Here is a 21,694-nt window from a genome sequence, read left to right on the forward strand (position 1 = left end):
TCATTTCAATGCAGCAGGCCTGACTTCCAACTGTCAGTGTCTGCATTTGTCCACTTGTGGCTTCAATTGCGGTGTGACTCCTGTACTTTCCCCTACCTGCACATGGCAGGTTACAAGTGCTAGAAAATTACTACCTCCCAGGAGCTCTCAACCAAAGCGTGAAGAGGGTTGATATATAAAACTACTCTAGCACTTTGCTCCTGGCATGGGATAATTTTGAGTGTGCATTTTATTTATTTATTTATTTGCATGGGCAGGCACCAGGAAGTGTGCATTTATTTTATACTGGCTTCTAGAGTTCCTCAGAGGAATTAAACTCCTGTTGCCCACTGTGGTAACTTGCTTGACAATGCACTTTTTATTAGCAGCCTTCCTTTCCCAGTATTACTTTTTCCATGTCACGACACTAATGGAGTGGCCCTGATTGACCTCTGAAATAAGCTACTTGCACTCGGGTCCTTCTCTCAGTTCTGCTTCTAAGAAGCAACTCTAAGTAAGGCACCACACTTCTAAGGAGCAACCCTAACTAAGCTTCCTCCCTGAATTAATGCACTGATCTCTTGATTGGGCTTCTTCTTTAACGCTTAACCCCTCCAATTGTCTCCATAGAGCAGCTAAAATGAAGAGTTTCAAAAGAGTCTGACTGGATCCTATTTCTCCTCTGTGGGCGAACTCACCCTCCAGGGATTTTGCTTTGCATTTCCCTGCAAAGCAGGTGACCTATGAATCCACTTGCCTGATCCACGAGTCCTGTTTTCTCTGTTCCTTACCTCTCTCCAACCTCATCCTGTTCCACGGCTCCCCTTGTTTCGTAACACTGCAGCCAAATCACTAGGCTTCCTGCCTCAATACCTCTGACTTTGCCTTTTTTCTGGGGCCTGATCATTAGACCTTATGCTAATCATATCACAATTTGTATTTCCTTAATCGTATGCCTATTTGCTGTTATCCACCTTTTTTGCTTTCCTACATTTGTTATTGTCTCCTGGTCCAGATCCTAAATTCCGTGAAGACAGGGACTTCATTGCTGTGTGTATGGTGCTCAGCACCGTTCCTGGCACATAGTTAGCACTCAATAAATGTTTGTTGAACCAATGGGTGGATGGATGTGTGAAAGGAGGTACAAGGAACCAGAATCCCAATACTAGGTTTTTATTTACTGGGAAAGAACTCTCCTCCCCAAACTTTTGCCCACCATTTCCTTATCCTACATTACTCCAAGGCCTAAAAAAAATGCTTCCTCTGCTAGAAAGTCTTCACTCTTCCCCTAAGATAAAAACAATTTTGTTTTTGCTGCCAGCTAATCTGATATGATTAATGAGTGTATTATGATGATAAATAATTACACACCCATGCCTGCTTTTTTAACCAGTTTCTTAATTCTAATGAATGGTAGTGTTGGTGAGGGTATAACTTAAATTTTTTCTTTTCCATTGCTGCATATATAATAAAGTAATTTTGAAAATGACAGCGTGGTCCAGTTTGCAGCAAAATATGTTGTTTTGTTACAGAGCTTGGGACTGTAGTTACCTCTGCCCGCCTTGACGTGGAGAGAGCTGGATTTGTAAGCGTTCAGTTCTTTTCCATTAAGGCTTGTGACCTCAGCCAGCTGTGTGCAACAATTTCAGTGACTGCCTATATCCGTGGCATTAATGACAACTCACCTTTTTGTGATCAGTATCTGATTAGGTGAGCTGAGGTGGGATGGGCAGGGGCAAGAATGCAGAGTGGACCCAAAGTAGGCTATGTCATGTTTCTTGGCTCCTTTGAATGTGTGGTTGATCATCAAATTGACTTGTTCGGCTACATCCTGGCCCTCAAAAATGGTCTGTCTGACTTGTTCATGACTGAAAGTTGGGTTTCCTGGATCTGATAGTAAGTAGTTAAACTTTGGGATTTGGAGTCACAAACCTGGATTGGAATCCTGGTTCTGTCACTTACTGGATGTTGATCTTGAGTAATTTTCTTAAGCCCTTTGAGCTTCAGTTTCTTTATTAAATGGGATGGCAAAAGTATTTACACTTAGGGTGGCTGTGAAGAATGAATGGGAAATTTATGCGACATTCTGAGCGTATTGATTTAAGTTTCATAGATGTTAGTTACCACTGTTCCACAATCTCTTATCTGAAACTCCTTGGTGCTTGATATATTTTTGGACAAAGAATTGTTTGGATTTTAGGAAGGTTATTTGGTGTGTGTACCATATATTATGCAACCCTCAAGTGCGAACTGGGCTAACACCTCATATTCAAGTCCATGAATATTTGTGCAGTGAAACGTATGAATATGCACACTAAATGGGACAAGTAAAGACCTCATAACTGAGGTATACCTTAGTTGTGCAAAATGTCAATTCAGTTCAGGTTTTTTTTTTTCATTAAAAAAAATATGGGACGCTTCATGAATTTGCATGTCATCCTTGCGCAGGGGCCATGCTAATCTTCTCTGTATCGTTCCAATTTTAGTATATGTGCTGCCGAAGTGAGCACTCAGGTCAGGTTTTAATGCCAAATAAATCATGAAAAAATTCTGAGTTTTAGAGCTTTTTGGACGAGAGTTTGTGGGTTTGTATTACTGCCAGTCTGTATGTTTTTATTATGTAAAGCTTAGTCCCCAACCTACATCTCGGTCACTCTTCTATGTCTACCCCAGTTTCTCATTATACATAGGACAGCAGCCACTGTGTCTCCTAAGCTTTATTCCTGGTTATCTAATGAAAATAAACTCTAGCCTCTGCTAATTACTCATGTGGTCTTTCTTGGGCTTCAATTACTCTGCCTTTCAAACAGAGACAATAATTGCGCCTACTTTATAGCATTGCTATAAGGATCAAATGTAACCCATACTTGGAATTTGTTTAGTACAGGGCGTGACATAGACTCAGTAAATGTTATCTGTTCTACTTATTATTATTATCCCAAGAGGATCGGAGTAAATTAAACAAACATCTAACACCCCTGGGGGTGATAGAAGGAGAATTTGATATGTTCATTGAGTGTAAGGAGGTTGAAGTTTTGTCAGGGTGATAGGGTAAATACATACAAAACAACAATTAAAAATATTGGGTGATTTAAAACTAAGGTCTACGTGCTGTATTTTCAAAAAAAGGAAAAGTGTGGATGGCTGGAGAGATCAGGCTTCCTGAAGGAGTGAGACTGAATTAGACTTTGAAGAATGGGTAGGGTTCAGAGGTTGTAAAGAAGTGGATGAATGGATAGAGGTGGAAATAAGGCCAACCCAGTTAGAGAACATAAGGATTGTCCCTCTTGACCACACTTTCCAGATGCTCCAAGTTGGAATAATCCTAGAGAATTATCTGAATCCCACTCAGCCCTTCTCTGCTGCGGTAAGAGCTCTGATAAACTTCCCACCCGGAACAAGTATCCAGCTGGGTACAGAAAAGAAATATTCTCAGCAAATGGGGAGAGTTTACCAAGATCATCGTTCCTTTTGGGAAATGGCTTTCCACTTGGTGGTCCAAAGCTGGTATGTCTGCCCCAGAATAAACAGGACATCTACACATGTACATTATTCAAATTAGTGGGTATTGATAGGAAAAGTACTACATTCTTTTAAAATATTTTATTTTGAAATAATTTCAAACTTCTAGGACAATTGCAAATAATACAAAGTCCATTCAGAGAACTCAACATACCCCCACCCCTCCTAGACGTGCAGATCCACCAATTTTAATGTTTTGCCATCTTTACCATATCATTCTTTCTTTCTTTCTGTCTGTCTATCTATCAATTTATCTATCTTTTCAACATTTGAGAGCAGGTTGTACACATTATAATTCTTGAATACATGATACTTCCATGTACATTTCCTATGAACAAGGATATTCACTTATGCAATCACCTTAAGTACAATTATCAAGTTCAAGAAATATGACATTGATATAAAGTTCATGACATTGATAAGAAGCTTACATTCTATAGTTCAATTTTTCTTATGTCTCAATAATGTCCACTTGAGACTTTTCTCCTTCATTCTTAGATCACATTTGTGCTGGTTTGAAAGGATGTATATCCCCTAGCAAAGCCATATTTTAATCTAAATCCCATTTCGTAAAGGTAGAATAATCCCTATTCAATACTGTATGTTTGAAACTGTAATTAGAGCGTCTCCCTGGAGATGTGACTTAATCAAGAGTGATTGTTAAGCTGGATTAGGTGACAACATGTCTCTACCCATTTGGGTGGGTCTTGATAAGTTTCCGGAGTCCTATAAAAGAGGAAACATTTTGGAGAACCAGGAGATTCAGAGAGAGCAGAGAATGCTGCAGCACCACGAAGCAGAGAATCCACCAGCCAGAGACCCTTGGAGATGAAGAAGGAAAACGCCTCCTGGGGAGCTTCATGAAACAAGAAGCCAGGAGAGAAAGGTAGCAGATGACGCAATGCTCGCCGTGTGTCCTTCCAGCCAAGAGAGAAACCGTGAATTTCATTGGCCCTCTTGAACCAAAGTATCGCTCCCTGGATGCCTTAGATTGGACATTTCTATAGACTTGTTTTAATTGGGACATTTTCTCGGCCTTAGAACTGTAAACTTGCAAGTTAATAAATTCCCCTTTTTAAAAGCCATTCTGTTTCTGGTATATTGCATTACAGCAGCTAGCAAACTAGAAAACCATTCATTATCATGTATTGCATTTGTCATTATCTCTTTAGTTTATCTTTCTTCTTTTAGTTGTGGAAACACATATACAACACAAATCTTTCCATCCCAACCTCTCCTAAGTATACCATTCAGTGGGATTAATCACATTCACAGTGTTGCAGAATCTTCCATGCTATCCATTACTAGAACTTTCCCTTTATCCCAGATGTAAATCCTACGTTCATTTTGCATTAACTCTTCATTACCCTTGCCCTCCACCCCTAGTACCCTGCATTCTATTCTCTGTCTCTATGAGTTTGCATACTGCCTGATATTTTCTTTGTGGTTACCATGGGGCTTAAATTTAACCTTGTAAAATATAACAATCTTATTTGCTTTGATACCAACTTAAATTCAGTAGCATACATAAACTGTGTTCCTTGACCCCACATCTTTATGTAGTTCTTGTCACAAATTGCATATTTATACAGCACAAGTCCCAGACCACTGATTTTATCATTACGCTTTCTGCATTTGCATTATAGATCCTGTAGCAAGTAAAGGGTGGAGTTATAAATAAAAAATATAATAGTACTGCTATTTTTATTTCCCCATGTCATTATCTTTACCAGAGATCTTTATTTCTTCATGTGGCGTCATTCAACTCTCTATTACCCTTACCTTATAAAAGGAAATACTTTCCCTATATGCATTTCTTATAGGGCCAATCTAGTGGTGATGAACTCCCTGGGCTTTTATTTATCTGCGAATATCTTAATCTCTCCTTCATTTTTGAAAGAAAGTTTTGCTGCATATAGAATTCTTGGTTGGCAATTTTTTTGCTTTTAGCACTTTAAATATGTCTTCACACTGCCTTTTTGCCTCCATGGTTTCTGATGAGAAATCAACACAATCTTATTGAAGCTCTCTTGTATGTGATGTGTTACTCCTCTTGTGGCTTTCACAGTTCTCCCTCACTTTTGGCATTTTACAGTTTGATTATAATGTGCTGTGACATGGATCTATTTGGGTTTATCCTGTTTGGAGTTTGCTGAGCGTCTTGGTTGTATATATTCATGACTTGTTATATTTCAGAAGTTTTCAGCCATTATTTGTTTGAGTATTCTGTCTCTTTCTCTCTTTCTTCTCCTTCTGAGACTCTGCAATGCATGTATTGGTACATTTGATAGTATCTATCCCACAGGTTCCTCAAGTGCTGTTCACTTTTCTTCCCTCTTTCTTCTTTCTGCTGGGATCCAGACTCTGATCCCAGTAGAAAGAAGAAAGAGGGAAGAAAAGTGAAGCATCTTTTCCTTGTGCTTGTATCCATTTAGTGAAGTGTTATGAGAGCTCTTTTCTTGAACGCCAGGAGCTAAAAAAAAATAAAAGAAAAAAAAAGAGGGAATATAGAAAACATCTTTCCCAGTCTTTACAGATTGACCTGTACAGCTCTTCTCCTTTGGGATTTTATCCATGCAATGAATTTAGAGAATAGTTCCAGGCCAAAACATACGGGCCTCTCTGCTTCTTTCTGAACATGTGTCTTGCCTTGGGCATGTGGGTGTAGTCCTAGGAACTCCCCCATTTCCGCAGATATGAATGTCCCCTCTTACCTAGGATACAGTTTCCTCACAGTCCTATGCACTCTATTGTGTGTCCTACAGTGAGCAATTCCTTGCCCCAGGCAGCCACTCTACTACCTTCCCACAGCATTCTGCAGGAGAACTCTGTGAGCTGTCTTCTACATGTAGGGCAAGTTCTGGGACAGCAAGTGCCTCAGGCCACTATCAGATAGAACATGCCAGGCATACATACTCCCAGTGTGTGTGTAAGGGTTACTCCACTCCTTCCAGAGCATGGATGAGATTTAGCTCTGAGAGTGTGGGCTGCCTCCGTGCCAAGCTGGTGAGAAGTAGGGGCGGATTCAGCCAGGGCACCACAAGATCCTACTGCATTTAACTAGTCATTTTCTTGATTCAGCTTTTCCCCTGTTACTGCAGTCCTTGAACTGTTTTCTAAGAGCTTTGAGAGATATTTCTGCCCGATCTTGCTGGTTGTTCAAAGTTTCCATGGGAGACATAGCCCTGAAGTATCTCTGCCATCTTCATGGGATGGGTTCACAGTACTGCATTTTAAAGAACTATACCTCTAAAATGTTTTTTCTTGTTAAAAAATAAAACAGGTATACAGGCAAAGAGGTGATTGCAAAAGGCACAGTAGTTGCAAAACTTTTGTGTCATGACCTCGATGAACCACCTTATACACTCTATTTCATTCCGAGCTTGGGACCAATTGGTTCTGGATAACTCTTTGAGCAAGTGCCAGGTGCTGAAAATTCCATTCAGGTGAGCACCAACTGCTATATTTCTAGGTACTTTTTCCAAGGAGATGGAGTCATTTCATGGTCATAATTGGATGTTGCTGATAGATTCAGCGATAGAAGCTCTGACATAACAGAGAGAATTTCTGGTCTCCTCTGGTGTCTTGCTAGAAGACATTTGGGCAAGTGTCTTTATTGTCTTGCTGACAGTCTTTATTCTCCTCTTTTCATAATGAGCACAAAAAGATTTAATCCCTCTTAGCTGGGGAAATGAATCAGAGGCTGTAAAGCATGCTAACTTCCTTAGAGGTAAGTCTGTATAACTACACATGAAATGATGGCTCATTTGCTTGGCATTGGAAGTGATTGATCAGCTCCCCCTCACTCCATCTTCTATTAGATTCTTAGCTTTCCATTGGCAGATGATGGGCACAGTGAATTTATTTTTCCTTTTCCAGATGGGACTCTGTTTTGGAAGAAATCCTTCCTTCTAATTCCTAATTTCCACAGGTCTTTGTTTCAAAGTGCTAAACCCTATTAGCTATATACAATTGTTTCTTACCCTACACATCACCAGGCAGTCCCTCTTAACCAGAAGCTGTGGCTGAGGAAGCCATTGCTGACCTCTCTATTTCTCTGGCCCTAACCCCAACATTTCATGAGAAACTCTACAAATTACAAGTTGAGTGTTTGCATACATTATGAATTTTGGAAGCTTATGCATTGAGCCAAGAGGTTCCCTTAATTGACTTTCATTTTGAAAGACCAAGACAAATGGTTATTTTTTAAATTGGAGCTTGGATAAAGATGAAGGTTTTGTAAAAATGATGATAACTAGCATGTAGACATTCACATATGCTTGAATAGTTTTTAATTATATAATCAATAACAAAATTCATTAATTGTAAAAATGTTAATAGCAATTAATTATGACAATTATAATCAATAATTTTCATCATCATCCTTTAGGTCTTAAATGCCCCTTGTTCCTATGAACTTTCAGTGACCACCGTAAATGGGCTAGCTCTCCCTGTGAGGAGCTCACATTGTATAAGTTCTATTTCTCTTATCAAAACACTGTGCCACTCCCTTGTAATTGTCTACTTAATTATTGGTCTCTCTAATTAACTGTAAGCCTTAGGCATGTTTCTAAGTGTTTCACTTTTGTGTACCAAACCTACCATTGTGCTTGGTGAAGAGTGGGTGCTCAGCATACTTTAATGAACAGGGGTGGAGCGGTGGGGCACCGAATGAATCAGAAACTACATTTTAAAAAATGCATCTATTCCCAAACACCTGGATCCTTGATATCATATTGACCCATTCCATTTAATGCCAATTGAGATTTATGGAAATGCTATTAAATTAGGATTGTCTTCAAGTCTCTGCTCTGGATCATCTAGTTTCCTACTATGTCCGTAGTGCCTACTGTTTTGCCTGGCACCTAATTAGGACTCAATAAATATTTTCAAAATTGTGAGTGACTTCTCATAATAGAAATAACTTACATAGGTTATAGTGTTTTATCACTTACAAAGTACTTTAAAAAAATTTCATCTTTTTAAATGTTTTGCCTAAGGTCACACAATTTACATGCAGTGAAGACAGCATGTGAGTCCCATGTTTTTCTTCTACAATGTTTCGTACAAAAGTGAGCTACTCTGGAAGGAGATTCAAGATGTCACTACATTCTTGTTCCACCAGAATGCTTCCTTCTGTATGTCACTCATGACCAGTTTCTAGCATATTCTGATGCCATCCCTATTAAATGAAAATAGCCATACACTGGCTTTTTTCTAGATGATTTAGTACTTGAAACATGTACATTTAAAAAATTTCAGTCCCTTTCCCTGAACTAATTTCATTCTATAAGGTCACCAAACAGTTGGATTATGAAAATCCAGAGATGGTTGCAGCTGGACATATCTATGAAATGATGATTTCAATATTTGATGACCTACATCCCTCCCATACAGGTAAACGCAATAAACTTTTCAAGGAGTATTAAATGACTTTTCTTTGGACTCTTCACTTATATTTTAAAATGTAAGGATTTAAAAAAAATTGGGGACAGTTTTGTTACATTAGGCAAAGGAGGAAAGGGAGAATTAGGTAGATTCATGTTTGAAGCTTTCATTAGATCTGGAAAGAAGGCAGGCCCATCACCTTAGTCTTTTTCAGCTCCTAACATCACCTGAAGCAATCTACACTTCTTAACGATAGCTCCTGCTAGAGATTCTTGGAGCTAGAAATGGAAAGAGGTGTGTAGAGACGTGATGCTTGGATGACTTTATGATTTACCAACACTTTTTATTTGAAAAGATCCAGATAGATGGTAAGGGTAACAGTAATGGTTCTACTCATTGCAAAACACCCTGAGACACAGATTGTACTATCGAAGTGGAGCAGAATATTTGGCAAGTGAGTAGGTTTAGTCAATCATTTAACAACTACTTTTCTTTGCTGATTATAGTACGCATAAGAACACACATTAAGTTTCCCGAGGGGTCGTTTACATTTTCAGCTATATATTACCACATTTTAAGGGTGAATTTATTGGCCATAGAAGTATTTGTGAAAATGGGGATTCACAAAGATTTCTGAACACAACTGCGTTAATGTCAAGTGTCTTTTGTACCTGGAGAGTATGATAAAAAGTGATCCAGCAGGTTGTTGGCATCGATGTCCAAGAAGATGTAAATGTTTCTGTGGACAACACAAGCTTAGACTGTCAGTATTTGAAAAGAGAGAGCCTAGAAGAGGAATAACATTTGAGTTTCTTGTGTCAACTCTGATCAATTGATGGTGGTTGCCTGGGTTATTGGGTTGAAAAGGATTCTGCAACTGGTAGCAATGGGAAAGAGTTCTTTGTCTGCCATGGATATAGGAGGGTGGAATGATGGCATGCATCTACACATTTGCAACCAAAGGGAACTTAATACTAAGCTTCTAGTAGCAGATCTAGAGCTTTTTAAATCCCTTTTGACCCACTGATATGAGTTTGAATGCTGCTAAGTATACAAATGGTATACAAATTGACCCAACTATGTGGAGAGGTGATGTAGAGGGGACAGGAATCCCATCATGTTAACATTTACTGAAAGCCTGTTTACATAGGCCAACTGATCTTTCAGGACAGATGCTTTTTCTTACAGCTAGTCATCCTGATGGCCTAACTAATTAAAAACAGAATCTGATCCTCTCATCAGATTTGAGCTATTCCACAATAGGGAAGGAAAAAAAATACCTTATAGTAATAAATCCTCATCCTCTCTAGTCCTTACATCCCTATACATTCACAGTAACTCTTTATAAAGGATGCTTGTAACACCCCACTCAATGTTCAATCTATTTTTATAGTCCACCTAATTAGCACAATTTTGAGTCTTTATGGATGCAATAAAAATCATAGTATGGCAGAGCTGTAAAGGGCACCTGCTCTTATGGCATGCAAATGGAGTTTATTGAATGAATTATGGAGGTGTTGACATAAATCACCTGTCTCTGTAGAAATTGCTTCTTATCTTCTCTTGGGTGTTATAGATACCCTTGAAATTCTGATGAAAGCGGTGGACCCCAGCCCCAGAAAAGTGCACATAATAACATATACCAAAGTCTAAAGAATGCTCCAGACTCACTGAATAAAGGCTCATTGGATCCGGGTTAAGTCTGCCTGTTTGCCACATGTGTATTGAGTTTTGGGAGAGGCAATGTTAAGCATTTTTCAGAATACAAATTCTGCGAAATAATCCACTACGAAATCCATGTTCAAATAAGTTTGGGGAATAATGCGTACCTGGAGATTCAAAATATTTATTAGAAACCATAAGTCTTGCATTAAAGAAATTTAAAATCTTTGTTTAACTTAACATTTTGTATTTGACTCATTATCATCTCATAGAAGACATTTTGGAAAATGTTGGCAGACACAGGTTGGGCTAATGATGATTTAGTGACTACTTTTATGACCTCTGACAAGAACTTGACTCTGTGATCCTCAGTTTTCTCATCTGTAAAACTGAGATAATAATGTTTATTTATGGTGAGGAGTAGAGACAATGTGTATAAAATGTCCAGTCGGTGATTTGCACAGTAAATGTTAATTATTATTTTACTTTCATTTACAAAGTTTCCCTGTTTAAAAGATGCCTGTTGTTATGCTTAAACATGTAATTCTATCATTTTGATAACTCTTTTTCTAATGTGCTGGTTTGAGCTTGCTGATCTAAAATATAGAATTTCTTTTTAACAAATCCCTGACTGAGAGGAGCATAAAATAATGACTACTTTATACTTAGCTTTTGATAGTTTGAAAGCACTTTCTTGGGCATAATCGCCTTTTGTCCTCAGATCTACACTGTGATGTGGAAGATTGGAAATGATGTTTTTCCCCTTTTATAGTGAGGGAAACTGAGCCTCAGAGAGATTATACTAGGCCATGGGATATATATTAGAGCAAAGCCTTGAACGTGGGTTTTCTGAGTCTCTTACAATTTTATATTTTAAGATATATATATATATTTTTTTTTTTTTCAGGTGCATGGTCTGGGAATCGAACCCAGGTCTCCTGCATGGAAGGTGAGCATTCACCACTGAGCCGTCCATGCACCCTAAGGTATATATTAAAAGCAGAATGTAGAGGGTCATATGCTGAGTTGAGAATGGCATTCTTGCAAACTCTTTAGTGGAAGAGGATACAGCCATGAAAAATTCAATAAACTCTTTAATGTAGATTATATAATAATATTTTAATATATGATGCATACATCTCTAACAACATTGTATGAAATATAAAATATGGCCTGGGATACTTTGGGTAGCACTTGAATTCACTTGTCTTCTTCAAGAGCACAGTCTGGGAATAGGGAACATTTGGGAGCAGAGAGAATCTGGTTGTTGTTTCAAAATTTGCTAAGCCTGTTCCTGGGCAATTTTGCTTGTTTGTAGAATAAAATGACAACAATAAAGTGTACATTCACTGTTCAATTTTATAGTAACTGTGATGGTCATTGTGGAAGTTGTTCCTGCCAATGATTTCAGTCCTGTGTTTAAACCTGCTCACTATTCATTCTCTGTTCCGGAAACGTCAGGAGGTAAGAGAGCTCGCGCTTCCACCTTTTAAAATCAAGCAGAAGAAAAAACCCACCAGGTGTCAAATCAAGAAGTTGAGGTAGAATTATGGGGCTCCAGACCTTCAGAGAACAGGTTAATTTTCACTGGTAATGCCCTCAGTACGTCATCCTGATGACTCCTCTGAAGGCTTTCTTGAAAGTTGGTCTCAGATCCAGGGTTCCTGAAATTAACAAAAAGATAGGATGTTAATTTTATTCTGCTTCTCTTTTACTTTGCCTCCAAACACAAGTACAAAGAAGATAGGGTCAGTGTGGTCTTTGTCCACACAATTTGAATCCTGTGAACCTCTATGGTCAGCTTATAGTTACAGAGCCAGGTTCTTGGTCAAGGTTGATCTCAGTCAGGAGTTAAATGTGAATTAGGACATATTTCTCAAGAAACATTAGATTTGGAAGGGACAACAGAGGTAATACTTGTATTTTCTGCCATCCAAAAAAGAAACACATCTTTTCCTCAGCATCTCTGGAAGGTAGTTCTCCAGACTTGGCATGATTGCTTCAAGACATGGAACCAGTGGTGTGTTGGCACTAGATCATATTGACACATGAGAGCCAATTATTAGAGTTTCAGAAATTTTGTTAGCTGATTGTTAATAACATTATTAAAATATGACATTATATGAACTTAGCTATACAGATTATATTTGAAACAGTTCATAAATAGTAAAAACAAAATTTTCTAATAATGAGACTGACTTTCACTATTATCTATGGTTTGAGGTTTTCATCTATTATATTTGCATGGTGGAAATTGTACATAATGGTGTGCTAAAGTGAAGGAAAAAATATTAATATTGCAATTAAATTTAAAAGTCTATTGTGACTGTAGCTATTACATTGTTTTTTTTAATTTTTAAAATATTTTTATTGTAAAAACTTAACATACAAACATTCCATACATGGTGTACAATCAATGGCTCACAATATCATCACATAGTTGTGTATTCATCACCATAATCATTTTTTTGAACATTTGCATCACTCCAGCAAAAGAAAGAAAAAAGAAAAAACTCATGCATACCATGCCCCTTACCCTTCCATCTCACTGACCACTGGTATTTCAATCTCCTCAATTTATTTTAACCCTTGTCCCTCCTATTATTTGTTTATTTTTTATCCATAGTTTTTACTTATCTGTCCATACCCTAGATAAAAGGAGCACTAGGCACAAGTTTTCACAATCACATTGTACATTATACAATCATCTTCAAGAAACATGACCACTGGAACACAGCTCCACAGCTTCAGGTACTTCCCTCTATGAGGCTATTATATTGTGACTAGCACAAAAATTGTGGAAATGTTCTTCTAGAAATAAAAAGAAAAACCTGTAATACAATTCAGTAATGAAGCCAAAAAGCTAGTGAAGTTATGACATTGCTTCCCTTGTGCCTTACTTTAACCATAATGTAAAACACTAACTAACATTCCTGTTGGAACTATTTGCAATTGGTCAAGTGCAATCATAATCTGCTACAGATAGGAGAGTTTGGCAAAAAGCGTTGAAAACATCCTGAGAGAATCAATTGGCTCTGTGGTCAATTGTATGGTGTACTTTATTATTATTGGTAAATTTTATGCCATATGTCTTTTATATCAGTAAAATTTCTAACAAATATATCTATTTATGTGGACATCCATACACATTTTTTTTTTTGAGAGCTTGTTGTTGAACAGTTGCCATCATGCCACTGGATGGAATCCACCATACTTCACACTGGCTTATTTCTTTGATATAAAGTCATTAATCAATGGTTCTGAGGAGAGATGAGGAAACCAAAAGTGTGTGTATTTAGATTTCAGTCCTTTGATTGCAGTTTTGGACATTTCTTAACCTCTTTATGAAGTAAACACTCACCTATGTAAATCTCGATTCTGAAACATAACCCGGTTGGAGTTTGCAATATATGGCCAGACAATTCCTGAAAAGATGCATATAAATTAAACCATTTTTAACAGGATCCTGTTTCTCTCTGCTACTGGCTTATATTGATTTTTGTATAGTCTCCCAGTTCTCTGAGGTGGTTAATAATGTGATCTTTTAGCTCTAGGGAGCTCTAGAGTTAAAGGAGCATTATAACGAGATTTTGTGTAGATGTTCAATAGTTCTTAATCATCTAATAATTTTCTAGCTATAAATTATTAATCTGGGGCAAAGGGTCTGAGCATTGACTTCAATGGACCTGGGGGTGAAAGATTCATAGACTTCATCAGATTTTGAACCGATTCCATACTCCCAATAATTAACAACTATCAGTCTAGATTTTAAGGTAGAGACTGCCATTTTTCATATAGCTTTTTATAAGAATCAGTGTTCCATGCCAATATCTGAACACTTCTCTGGTTGGCCTCTTAGATAGCTAATAGGAATAGTGACCCCCAGCACTGTCACTTTGGTAGGGCTGGAAATAGTGAACCTCCTTATTTTATTATGACAAAATTGGGGTCAGAGAGAGAAATGGGTTTGCCCAAAGTCACATAACTGGTCAGTGGCAGAGGTGGTGACTAAATGCAAGCCTCCAAATCCTGGTCCAGTTTTCTGTTTAGGATATCCGGCTGCTTTCCTTAAATGGATTTTGATGCCTGGGGTCACCAGAAGTCTGAAAATAAGTTCTGAGAATTAGGTCAAAGAGCTAAGTAGGTCATTGCTATGTGTGCTATTTTCCAATAGTTGACTAGTGACTCAATTGTTCCAGATAGAAGACTTCTAGGTCTTCAGAAGTTTGCACCATTTTATAGAAGATTGAATATCAGCATAGTCAAATAGAACTGAATTCAAATTCTGTCTCTGCTACTGCTAGTAAAATGACCTTATGCAAATCATATAACTTCTATATGCCTTTGACCTCTTATCTGTAAAATGGATATAATACTATGTCACAGAGATGAGAAGAGGATTAAATGGTAATTGTATGTATGTTAACTACATGGCACATGCTAACAATAGTCACGGTATGATTGCCAAGAAAATAAGAACTTCTAACATTTACTGAACTACAATGTGCCAGAACACTTTCCTTGCTTTTTGGCCATCTCTAGCTCTTCTCTACCAAATACCTGAACTGAATGAAATTAGTGGAGGGTTGTTTTTTTAGGATATGCCCATTAGAACAGACAAAATCATCTCACAACTAGGTGGCAATTTGCCTTAAAGGAGGAAATTGAAGGTTAGAATTCCCATGTAAACAAACTCCCCTCAAAATATCCAACATTTAGCCTATAGACCTTGAGGAACTTTCAAAAATCCATTAATGTGGGAGCCTCTTTTCAAGCTGTGCTGATTAGCACAGAGGATATGAATTGTGTCTTGATGACTGTATGAGTATTTTTCCTCTCACAAAATTATGGGACTTTCTAAATAAAGTAATGTTTTTTGATGGTATATGATGAGTAACTGAATCTCTCGATATAAAGCTTCCGGAGGAGGATAGGCATAGACCAAAAGAAAAAAATCCTTTATCAGTAATGATTTAGAAGAAAGCACATGAAAATTACATCACACTACATTACAAGACACAAGGGAAAACGTGTTTCATTTCCAATGGTTTATGATGAGGAAATTTGGCAGACTTACAGAGTTTTATAATTTTCTATTTTAAACATCAGCTAAAGATACTCAAGATAACTTTTAGTTTTATTGAAGCATTAATTTTATGCCTATAGGAGAATTTAACCTTCCCATCACACTTAACCAGGTATAAAATGTGAAAATGACACCATCTCTCTCCAGGACTACTTGATCGAGATAGCAATTTAACTTTATTTTATGAGGTCTTCCAGCTGTTGGGATACCTTTCTCTTAATAATGATGCTTTTTCATAGGCAGTAGGTTGGACTTTTTGTATTCTGGATTCACAGGATGGAACATTAAGTTCTTGTTCAGTAATGTGATTTCCCTGTTCTTGGTATTATGAGTTGTGTTCATTACCTGCTTCATAATACATTACCAGAGAATGTTTTAAACCTTGGTTGATTTTCATTCTTGATTATTAGCAACCAAAATGATTTATGTGCATATTTGTGTGTCCTGTTTTTTGTTTGATATTTTACTAAATAGAGGAGTCAAAGTATCTGCCCTGGAGTTTAGAATCCAGGCAGAAAGCAATTGGGGGTAAATTCAGTTATCAGTTATCTATTGTCATAAGTGTGCTGTATAATGATACCAACAAAAAATTAGAATAGTACAACAATACACATTTATTTAGTCCTTGGCTGGGCTACTCTCTGGTCTTGACTGGGCTTGCTCAAAATTGTGGGAGTTGACTGACTTTCAGCTGATCTAGCATAGCTTTGGCTGGGGTGACAAGGATGACCTCATTCCTATATCATTCTCCGACAAGCTAGTCCAAGCATGCTCTCATGGCAAAAGAAGAGGTGCGAGAGTAAGACAAGGCAAGCTGAATCACACAAATGCTTTTCAAGATATTGCTTGCAGCAGATGTGCTAACATCCCCTTGGCTAAAACGAGCCATGCAACTGAGCTCATCTTAGTTGAAGGGCACTACAAGGGTATATGGCATGAATATAGGGAGGAGTGAAGAATTGGGATTATTAACGCAATCATTCCACCTCATGCACCATTCTTCTAAAAGATTTGGAAGTATTATATATTGGACTTAGTGCAAAGTGATTACAAAATGTTGGTTGTTCAGTAGGTTTAGCAGAGACAGATTTGACGCCTAACTCTACCACTCTTAGCTCTGTGACTGTGGGTAAGTCACTTAATAGCCCTGGACCATAAGTTCCTTATTTGTGAAAACAGGAACAGTAATAGGACATATATCATAAGGCTGTTGTGAAGATTCACTGAGAAGATACACGTAAATAATAGCTAATCCTCATATAGCACTTACTATTATAAAAGGTACTGCTCTAAGTGCTTTATATTTATCAACTCATATAGGGCATATATCATAATAGCTGTTGTGAAGATTCAGTGAGAAGATACATGTAAATAATAGCTAATTCTCATATAGCACATACTATATAACAGGCACTGCTCTAAGTGCTTTATATTTATCAACTCATTAATCTTCACAACTCTAAATGGTGGATACTATCATTATCCTATTTTATAGTTAAAAAATATGAGGCCCCGAGAGGTTACAAAATTCCCCAAGGAATTATAGGTGGCAAATGGTAGAGCTGAGACTTGGTTCCAGTTCCAGAGTCTGTAGCTTGAACCATTATCTGATGCTAATTTTAGCATGTCTGTTAAAAAATAAGCATTGTGACATGTCAGTTTATTATTATTTTTATTATAAATGTATTCTTGATCCATATCATTTGACTCATGCCGTGTGGTTTAAAGTAGTGGAGAACTTCTAAATCCATCTTCTCTCATGTAGCATTAGAGTCTCCAAAAACATTTCATCATCCAAAAGGATTCAGGTAAAGTAGCATACTATTTGGAAGGCAAAGATACATTCAGCTTTTTTAGAGTTGTGCATCTGATTGACAAGAGTGAACTTTATAAAATGTTATTGGCAGCTTTCTACAAAGTTGGAGGAGTGATTGCCATTGATGAAGACCACCCACCAAACTGCGTGACTTACAAAATAACCAATGGCGACATCCAGGTTATACAAAGATTCTGGATTCACCCTCTCTCTGGACTGATTGAGCTCACCACACAGCCAGACTATGAGTCAGTGAAGCAATATAACCTCACCGTGGAAGCTCTGGACTGTGACAGATTTCAGGCTCGCACAGCGATGACCATAGTAAGGAGAGGGCCCCAGATTCTGATATTAGCTGAGAGGATCTTGATCATGATAATAATTCTATTACATTTTAATTTATTATCATTGGAATGGTCAAAAAATAACAGTGGAGAAGGAGAAGCCTACAACTTCCTCCTCCTTCCCAGGAGTTTTGCATGTTTAAAGCCTTGGATGTTTGAGACTTGGTTGGGAATGAAAAAGAACCTTCTAACTCCTCTCATGCTCAATTAGATTAAAACATATAGCAACAACTAATATGTATCTAGTGCTTACACAGTTCGTTCTCACTTTACACCTTCAAGAGAGGCAATATTATTATCATTTCCACTTAACAGATGAGGAAAATCAAGGCACAGAGTCTAGGAAATTTACCGGAGGTCACTCCTCAGGTGGGTGGAATTGGGATTCAAACCCAAGCTTCCTCTCCTCAAAATTAGATGTTTACAACAAAGATAGTTAACCAAGGGGTAGTCTTTTGACAGCAAAGTGGGGGGAAATGTGGACCACTAAATTATTTTAGCAATATCAAAGCACTCTTGAAAGACCTCAGTGGAATGAATACTGCTGTTCTGATGATGTGGTGTGTGTAAGAATGACTAAAAAGTTTTGTCGTTGGAGAGAAGGCAGAAGCAGGAATGAATAATTTTAAGATCCCATCTGGCCTGATGAGTCATGGTGCATTTCCTCCTACTGTATAGAATTGCCTGACTGGAAGGTCCTGTGGTTATTAGGGTGTGGAAGATACCAGGCCCATTCACATCATGGAGAAGAATGACTTTCATAGGGAGGGAGTTACAGTCTTGAGGGCAGGATCTGGTGACTTGGGTATCTCAGGAGGATATTTGCGCAAGTGATCTTTACACCTAAGTAGCAGAGGAAGGTTTTCCCATAAATATTTATCAACTTTCAAAATAACATGGGAAAAAAAAATAATATGGGATACCACTTACAGTTATCAGCTTCCTGTTATAACTGACAAAGAGGGCAGTAGAGCTTTTGAAATAAGCTCTACATGGCTCTGTTTGTATACAAATAATTTGTTTTGCTTAATAATGAAGCAGGAACTTGTTCATAGTATCCTGGGTTACAAAGGAGTATAAGACACCATTAATGCCTTCAAGGAGCTTTAGCATATGGAAAGTTAAACAAGTGCCAAATTATGGTATAGATAAAAGCTTGTTAAAAGTTCAGTAAAGGGAGACAGGTGTTTGGACTTACAAAGTTTAGGGATCCATCATCATTATCATCATTGTCATCAATAACCACACTTTGTTGAGACCTGATAATGGCCACGTACTATATATCATCTGCCCTTAATTGTCTAATTTAGACTTCAATCCTTTCCCATGTGGTAGTTACTGGTAAACCTTTTTCAGTTGGCAGAATTTCAGTTCCAAGGCTTAGAACTGAATCCTAGGCACTTAATCATTGTCATATGCCTTAAAGTTATCTTTCCAATCCAAAAGCAAATCCTGCTATCTATACTTATAAAATATATCCTGAATCCTTCCACTTCTCCCTACCCACTGCTAACCCCTGGTTGTATCACCATCATCCCTTACCTGGTCTAGTGCAACAGCCTTTAACTACAATCCACCCTTGTATAAGTGCTTTTTACAATCTGTTCTTCACAAAGTGTTTCTTCAAAAAGACAGATCTGCTCCTTCCTCAAAGCACTCAACAACTTCCAATCACACTTACCATACAATCCAGTGTCCTTGGAGGTCCATAATCACTGTATGGTCAGGCCTGACTACCTCTTTGTTCTCAGCTCCTAATTCTACTCCAATCTAACCACATCAACTTTTTGCTGTTTCTCAAACACATCAAGAATATTCACACCTCAGAATCTTTGCTTAAGACTAATGCTTGTTCTCTCAATAGCCACATTCTCACTTTCATCACATCTCTGTCCAAGTGAAATCTGTCAACAAAGGTCTTTCCATTTTGTGTGGTGGTGGAAATTTGAAACAACCAAATGTTTACCATTAGAGCAATGAATAAGTTAAATATTGTAGGTGCATATGATGAAATACTAATAATCAAAAATAAATAGCAAACTATACAAAAACAACACGAAAAGAGTGGAAAAATATGGCCCTGTGTGCAATAAGTAGGAAATAAGAAGAATCTATAACATAATATTATTTATGAAAATTAAAATTGCATGACTAAACCCTACATATTTCATGAGGATGTATATTTATGGACATATATCAAATACAGAGTAGAGGAGATAGGATTGTGAGTCAAAAAAGAAAGGTCTTCTCTGAACACCCTTCTAGAATAGTTCCATAAGCCATTAGATAGTTCTCTATCACAACCTACATAGTAGCAATTACTATGCTTGAACCTTTAACTATACATGTTTAATGACAAACATATCCTGAATTTGCTTCCTTTTCTTAACTTAGGGGCCTTCTCTGCACTGTTCCTTTAGCCATTAAATAGTTCTAATGTCTAAAATACTTATTTGTGTATTATTATTATTAAAGGATTATTAAATTTTTATCAAATGATAATTAGTATTATTATTAAATACTATGTAATCATATTATGTAATCATAGTACTAAAGAATGACTATTCCCCAAGAATTGAGCAGTATTGTTAAAACATTATAGAAAACATTTTTCAAAGATAATTCTTGCAGATATGGACACACCAGGGATTCTATGCCAATGTTGTTGAGAAAGTTACTATTCGTCTAAGAGGTGGGCAGATAACCTTTTAGGCAGACTGGCATTCGATCACTGACATTTAAAATCCTTGATATTTTGATCTTTTTCTGTGTAAATCATCACAGTTTCCTGATTTATGGTATTTTAATTAATAAAAACTTGTCACCAGCCCTTAATAAAGGTTAGCACATACTTTGAAGTATCATATTATTACCAACAAACCTGTTGTGTTGAGAGAACATTGCAGAGGAAGCCCCTAAGTTAAGAAAGAGGAAGCAAATTCAGGATATGTTTGTCACTAAACATGGATTGCTGAAGGTTCAAGGGATTATAATTTTTAGAGCCATATTCTTCAGTTTCCCTTCTTATCATTTACATAATTTGTGAGCTTTCCAAGGCTCTTCTAATGAGCTCAAAGCTGTCCTCATAACCACACCAAATGTCACAGTTAACCCAAGAATAATAAACCAACTGAGTGGTTGACTGACAGCCAGAACTCAAATCTGCAGACATGTTTATTCAAACTCAAAATTCTTGACTTTATATTTAATAATCCCAAATGATCTGTCTTTACCAAGATGATTATTTTTGTACACAGTTTTGTATATAAATAGTCACATGACGTGGATGTGCTGTTTTTTCCTCCCCCTTGCTGACAGGTCACTGTTGACATCGAAGATGAGAATGATGGGGCACCTGTCTGCATGCCTTCTCTGTATAAGGCAGTCATTTTTGACAATGTTGTCGCTGGGACAAACGTCAATGGCTTCCAACTAAGCTGCCACGACAGAGATTCACAAGATTTTGAAATGCGCTTTGAGATTGTTTCTGGTGGATGTTTTTGATATTTCTTTTAATCATGAGCATGTCTCAGTTTGGTATTTGTTATATACCCTGTTAGATTTGACATCACCTTAGAAATGATTATATTTATAAAGGTCAAGCTATTTCACAGAAATAGCTTTACATTTCCTTGCATTTTCTTTCCACTTCCACATGTCCAATTTAATTCCTCCTATAGTGGAGCTATCAGTGATTTCACGGATGCTTTGACAAGAAGAGTTTTTTGATTTTCTTGGGAAGCACTGAAAGTTAAGTTCCAGGGAACTGACTCTGCTGTCCGTGGTGCTGATCAAAAATAGTAGCCACCCTTCCAACTAATGATGCCAATACAGATTCACTAGGCAGATGTTTTGAGCTATATTGTTTGGAGTTACACAAATCCATATCAACTTTAT

The 21,694-nt window shown here is 37.4% G+C and overlaps 1 protein-coding gene and 1 non-coding gene across 2 annotated transcripts in view; one reads left to right on the forward strand and one right to left on the reverse strand.

The window, feature by feature from the left end:
* Positions 1–21,694, forward strand: part of LOC143657878 (cadherin-related family member 3-like) — a 66,760-nt gene that overhangs the window by 35,158 nt on the left and 9,908 nt on the right. Inside the window, 6 exon segments of the mRNA XM_077130367.1 lie at positions 1,512–1,689; positions 6,785–6,947; positions 8,796–8,898; positions 11,917–12,015; positions 17,545–17,777; positions 21,116–21,287. Coding sequence (XP_076986482.1) covers positions 1,512–1,689; positions 6,785–6,947; positions 8,796–8,898; positions 11,917–12,015; positions 17,545–17,777; positions 21,116–21,287 — 948 coding nt within the window.
* Positions 2,383–2,489, reverse strand: LOC143658194 (U6 spliceosomal RNA). The gene has a single exon (XR_013163196.1). It is a non-coding gene; the product is annotated as a U6 spliceosomal RNA (small nuclear RNA).

Source organism: Tamandua tetradactyla, chromosome 15 (genome assembly GCF_023851605.1).
Source record: "Tamandua tetradactyla isolate mTamTet1 chromosome 15, mTamTet1.pri, whole genome shotgun sequence".
In the NCBI taxonomy this organism is placed as follows: Eukaryota; Metazoa; Chordata; class Mammalia; order Pilosa; family Myrmecophagidae; genus Tamandua; species Tamandua tetradactyla.